Genomic DNA, 6,620 nt, shown 5'->3' on the forward strand with positions numbered 1-6,620 from the left:
TATATATATATATATATATATATATATATATATATATATAAAAAAATAAAATATTTTGTCAATAACAGCAAAACAAAAAAAAAAATTGGTTGATCATCTTTTCAGAAAAGGTGTCTATCGAACCAAAAAAATCAAAGATGGCAAAAGGCAAGTGGGGATCTTGATTACCATTTGGTTTCACTATCTGGGGTATTATTATAGAGAAGTTTATCAAATAGGATCAGCTGAAAAAACCTTTTGAACACATGTCAATTTTTTTTACTAATTAAATAATTATAGTATTCAGAATTTATATATTAAATAAAATAAGCTGATGTTATTGTTACAAAAAGTTCTGAATTCATCTTTCAAGTAAATTCTTTTATAAAAAATTAACATTGAGCTTAGATTCATCTCTCAATAGAGAGAGGAATATGCTAGGTCATCCGGCAGAGTCTATGGTCTGACTTACTTATGGTCCGATCTAATCTATTTAATAAAAAGATTAGGCTTGAACTACTTTTAAAGTCTATTTATTTAAATAGGCCAGACTCAGGCTTATAAAAAAGTTTATTAGGTCTGACAGACCGACCTATATATATATTTAATTATTTATTAATGTTATTTTTTATTATTATATTAATAATATTATATTCAGTAGTCATTCCATATTTGATAGTCATTCCATATTTGATAGTCGTTCCATATTCGGTAGCCAATTAATTAGTCAATAACTCAGTAGTCATTCCATATTTGTTTGAGAGATAATAATGGATGCGTTTGTTTTAGAAAAAAAAAAATATATATTCTTTGAAACCAATAATTATGTTTTAAGATTTAAAAGATGTTTGTTTCAGATTTTTAAAAAATTATTTTGTTAGAAAAATTATTTTTGGCCAATATATATAGATATATACATTAATATTGGTATGTAGAGAGCATCGTATTAGTAGAGCATTTAAATGTTCTAATATGAATAAAGCTTTTTAAATAGACTTTCAAACCAGACCAAAACTTTTAAAAAGGCCAGATTGAAAAAAAAAAAACCTATGATAGACTGTAGGTCAGACTTAGGCCTAAAAAATTAATCGTAGTCAGACGCCTTTTAAAGTCTGGTCTGACCTGACCTATTCTCATCCCTATCTCTCAACCCATGTTATTGTTATGTAATACTACCATAATAAATAAAAAATTGTAAGTAAAAATTCATTAAATTATCCATCTTAAATTTTTTTTATCACATTTAATATATATAATTCTAATAAAAAATTAAATCCATTATTTAAATTATATTTCATAACTAATAAATTTAATATTTGAGATTATAAAAAATTAAATTAAATAACAAATAATTTATAAGTATTTTATCTAATCACAAATATAAACAAAAACCGAAATCTATTTTACTTAAATTTAAATCAAATATATATTGTTTAACTTTGTGACTGAAGAAATTACCATAAAAAAGTTGTTAAATTTTATTTATATTAAAGATAAATTATTTATTACACTATTTTTAAACGGTCAACTGAATATTTATATTTAAAAATTATTTAAAATTTAAATATAATTTATTAATTTTTTAATAATAAATTATGATCTTATTTATCTTTATGACTAAAAATATGATACAATGTATAATCATTAAAATTATTATTTTTAAATATCAACCGAATCCATGTTAAAATTAGCAAGAAAAAAAAACCTTTGTTAAAGCTAGGTTCATACTGGTGTTGTACAAAACAAAGTTTATGTGGGTCCTTCTACGACCCTGTGTCGTCAAACCATAGGTACAGTGGTCCCACAAACAGCAGGTCCTGAAACCTCGGCAGGTCCATGATAATATATATACCGTCGCACATGCACTACTACTCTCAACTTCTACCTTAGATCATCTCAAGTAAACTCAACGCATCGTTCATTAAACGAGGTCTATTGTGAACTCAGCATGAGTTTATTAAATCAGATTTATTAACTATTATAAATCTATTATTATTAACAAATTAATAAAAAATAATAATAGTTATAATTTTATTATTATTAAATTATAAAATTATCGTTTTTTTTAAGAATTACATAAATATATTACTTTTTTGTATGTCATCAATTAAATTACAAATATAAAAAATTAAAAATTAAAAATTAAGTTTTTATAGAATTAAAACTGCAATTGACCTTACTTTTTATCAATTATAATTATTAAATTACTAAAAATATTTGAATTTTATGTAAACTCGTGATTAGGAATAGCTTTGATGTTTAAGCCTAAATTTTAATAGTATTTAATATTTTATCAAATTAAATTCAATATATAATACATTTTCTAAAAATACAAGTCAAATATTAACTATAGGATTTTATAAATACACAAATTCAATTTTTACAATTTTTTACATTTATAACCATTAATGTAATATAAGATCCTAAACAGTTGAATTAATAAAATGTAATGTCTATAAAAAATATTTAACTTAAACAAAAATTACTTTTGGAATAATGAATTCCCTTATATAATAATATATACAATAAAAGGGTGATGCTAACAAATGTCTAAGAACATTTGTTAATAATTTAAAAAAATAAAAGTTTAACATTAATAAGAACATATTTTAAACTTTCAAAAATTGAGTAATAATATTTACATATTCATATGTTTAGGATATTAGTATTTCCTATAATATAATAAATAAATTCAGTGGTTTGTTTTTTTCATTTTAATTTAAATTAAATTAAATATGAAGCCATTTTGTCTTAATCTTGTGTAATAATAATACTATAATATTTAAAGTATTCGTAGAAGATTATTTGACAAATATATTGGTTTATTTAGCATTAGCAGGAAGAAGAAGAGAACACAACACAACACTCAACAGAGGCTTCTTTATAGTCGCTTCGGTTTTTCTATTCCATCATCTTCTACTTTCTCCCATTTTTATGCTTTACCCTTCTCACTTCTCACTTTTCACTCAACAACAATTCAATTCTCCATACTTCAAAATGGAGATACCATTCTTCCTCTCACTCACCCTCCTACTTTTCTTCTTCCCTTTTTCCTCTGCTCAGATGCCAGGTAGGTAGCCACTCTCTTCTTAGACCCTTTTTCTCTCTTCCATTTATTTCCACAAAGATTGAGTCTTTTTCTTCTTTACCACCCATTTTTGCATTAAAAGAGATACCTTGTTGTTTTAAATCATGTTTTTATCTGCTGCTCTGCTGTTTCTTCTGTTCTCTGCCATTGGTTCTTGTTGGTTTTGTTAATATTGAAAGCAACTTTACCAATTTCTTTGTCTTTCAGTTCCAAAGACTGTATCTTTCTGTGTTTCAGTTTCACATGGACATCTTGCTGCAATCTTCTATACATAATGAAAGACTGTGATGTGATTCACCTTTCTTGCTGTAGATGATTAATCTATTTTAAGTGTTACCTTGATGCTGAAGATTTTCATTCTCTAATGCATGTTCCTTTGGTTGTTTTCAAGGGTACATGGTGGACCTTAATAGATATGTTTCTTGCACTGTGATATAAACAACTTAATCAATAGTGATCAAATATCGACTATAATTTCAACTTAAAACAGATCAACTATCGGTAATGATTCTTTAAATAGAAGTATAGAACTTGTAGTGAATCTTTTTATATGATTGGTATCACTGTTCTTCACTATTCTTTTTAAGTATCACTGTATAATGATCATTTTTACTTGTCTCAAGTCTCAATTGACTTTCTTTTCCTATCAATTTGTTGCTTGCTATATAATAATTAATATATACTTGATTTGATTTCCTTGGTAAAGTTTGCCTATTAGAGCTTAAAATTGATTGCAAAATTAATTCACTTCATGCATGGTTTTATTTTGTGATGATATTTGCCTTGTTAAACAGGTTTTGTAAGTTTGGACTGTGGAGGTGATAAAAATTTCACGGATGAAATTGGTCTTCAATGGACTCCTGATGATAAAATTACTTATGGAGAAATCAGCACTATTTCGGTTGCCAACGAGACACGGAAGCAATACACGACGTTACGACACTTCCCTGCTGATTCAAGAAAATACTGCTACACACTTGATGTTGTCAGTAGGACAAGGTATCTACTGAGGGCAACATTCTTGTATGGGAACTTCGATAACAACAATGTTTATCCGAAGTTTGACATTTCTATCGGGGCTACTGATTGGTCTACTATTGTTATATCTGATGCTAACAGTATAGAAGTAAGAGAGCTTATATTTTTGGCTTCAAGTCCTAAAGTTAGTGTATGTCTATCCAATGCAACAACTGGGCAGCCATTCATATCTACACTTGAACTAAGGCAATTCAATGGTTCGGTTTATTATACGTACTACGAGAAAGACTTTTACCTCAGCGTCTCGGCGAGGATAAATTTTGGAGCAGAGAGTGATGCTCCTGTCAGGTAATTTTGTTTTCATCAGACTTTTATGCGTTTTATAGTTATTTTCATCAGATGAATCACAAATATCAAATTCTTGTAACTTCTGTCATGGCAAATAAAACTACTTCACAAAAAGTGCTGATTGATATACACTTTTTGTAACTTCTGTCATAGCAAAGAGCTACTTCACACACAGATTTTATTTCTAAGGATGAACATGTTTATTGCATAGTTCCTTTTCACTTAGTAAGTGTATGTTTCTGTCATATCAGGTATCCCGATGACCCATTTGATAGAATTTGGGTGTCAGATTCTGTCAAGAAAGCAAATTATCTCGTCGATGTTGCTGCTGGAACTGAGAGAATTTCAACCAACGTATCAATTGATGTTAACAGAGATGAAATGCCTCCGGCGAAAGTAATGCAGACAGCTGTTGTTGGTACAAATGGATCTCTAACTTACCGGTTGAACTTGGATGGTTTTCCTGCTATTGGATGGGCATTCAGCTATCTCGCAGAGATAGAAGATTTGGCTAAAAATGAATCCAGAAAATTCCGGCTAGTACTTCCGGGCCAGCCTGATATTAGTAAGGCCGTGGTAAATATCGAAGAAAACGCTCTAGGAAAATATCGTCTTTATGAACCGGGATTTGTCAATGTATCCCTACCCTTTGTGATGTCTTTTAAATTAGGTAAAACATCTGATTCTTCCAGGGGTCCTCTTCTAAATGCCATGGAAATTAATAAGTATCTTGAGAAAAACGATGGCTCTCCTGATGGTAAGTCTCCACCTCATTATACGTTATAGAGTAACTATTTATAGCCTGTTTGTTTGAGATTATAGTCACTGCAAACTGAGAAATTGAGCTTCTGAATGCACTTGTTTCCAAAGGAAAATAATTTCTTCTGGTAAAAGGACTTTTGATAAGCATGTCAATTGCAATACAAAGAGTTCTCAGTTGATTTCTTTTTTGAAGCATCTTAACTAATGTATCTAGTTTTTGGATTGGATGGTTTGCAGGAGAAGCTATATCTAGTGTACTTTCCCACTACTCTTCAGAAGATTGGGCCCAAGAAGGGGGTGATCCATGTTTACCTGTTCCATGGTCGTGGATCCACTGTAACTCAGATCAACAGCCAAGAATAGTTTCAGTGTAATTGTTCATATTCTTAAGTGTTTTATTTTTTCTTTATTTTCATTCATATTCTTGTTGGTTTCTTATATCCTAGCTTAGCCTCAAATTATTCATTAATAAAGAATGATCAATTTCTGTCTGATAACAGTTACATTGTGTTGTGGTGGTAACAGTTTGTTGTCTGGGAAAAACTTGACTGGCGTTATTCCTTTGGACATCACCAAATTGACTGGTCTGGTTGAGCTGTAAGCTTTATATTACTTTCTTATTTGGCTTCAGTGAAACTGCTGATGTCTTACTCCTATGTGTTGTATATCAAACTTGTGTCGTCATGTCGTGGTTGGTGGTGTTATGATTTGATTCATCGACGCAGATGGCTTGATGGAAATATGCTGACAGGCCCAATACCAGATTTCACTGGATGCAATGACTTAAAGATCATGTAATTGCTGATAAGTCCATCCCTTGTTCATAGCTTTTAGTTTTAAGTTGACTATAACTTTTTTCTTTCGCAGTCATCTCGAGAACAATCAGTTGGCAGGTGAGCTCCCAGCCTCTTTGGGGAACCTTCAGAATTTGAGGGAACTGTAAGCTATCTCGGACTTACATGAGTTGTTTTATCAAATTGGAAATTGGCATACTTTGATGCATCGAATGATCCAAGTATCACTTATGAGCACAGCAATAGCGTCTGTTTTTGCACACATAGATATTAATGACTATGTCATGTTTAAATAATAAACAAACTATCATGCTAAATACTCATTTGTTTTGATATTAGATTATGCTTATAACTTTGCAGGTATGCCCAGAACAATAAGTTATCTGGAACAATACCGTCAGAAATTTTGAGCAAAGATTTGGTTTTTAAGTGAGTACTGTTTTTTACTTGTATGAACTTAAACATAATGCAGCATTGCACATGTAAAAGTAGCGGAAATTCTTTTGTAGAACATTCACATATTCATATAATGGTGCTTCTTTAATTTAAAATTTGTATAAACTAATTGCACCTTCTTTTATTTCTGTGTTCTAAACAGCTACTCTGGAAACAACAATCTTCGTAGTGGAAGCGGAAAAAATAACCAATTGTATGTCATTATTGGTTCAGCA

General features: G+C 29.7%; 1 protein-coding gene across 1 annotated transcript in view; it reads left to right on the forward strand.

Annotated features, from left to right (window-relative positions):
• Positions 1–2,814: 2,814 nt before the first annotated feature.
• LOC101515551 (probable LRR receptor-like serine/threonine-protein kinase At1g67720) overlaps positions 2,815–6,620 on the forward strand; it is a 5,948-nt gene continuing 2,142 nt past the window's right edge. The window contains exons 1-9 of the mRNA XM_004497401.4: positions 2,815–3,049; positions 3,862–4,393; positions 4,645–5,150; positions 5,393–5,525; positions 5,681–5,752; positions 5,881–5,949; positions 6,023–6,094; positions 6,310–6,378; positions 6,548–6,616. Of these exons, the coding sequence (XP_004497458.1) occupies positions 2,914–3,049; positions 3,862–4,393; positions 4,645–5,150; positions 5,393–5,525; positions 5,681–5,752; positions 5,881–5,949; positions 6,023–6,094; positions 6,310–6,378; positions 6,548–6,616 (1,658 nt within the window). The 5' untranslated portion in view covers positions 2,815–2,913. The remainder of the gene's footprint in view (positions 3,050–3,861; positions 4,394–4,644; positions 5,151–5,392; positions 5,526–5,680; positions 5,753–5,880; positions 5,950–6,022; positions 6,095–6,309; positions 6,379–6,547; positions 6,617–6,620) is intronic.

The sequence above is a fragment of the Cicer arietinum genome, chromosome 4, assembly GCF_000331145.2.
Source record: "Cicer arietinum cultivar CDC Frontier isolate Library 1 chromosome 4, Cicar.CDCFrontier_v2.0, whole genome shotgun sequence".
NCBI classification, from domain to species: domain Eukaryota; kingdom Viridiplantae; phylum Streptophyta; class Magnoliopsida; order Fabales; family Fabaceae; genus Cicer; species Cicer arietinum.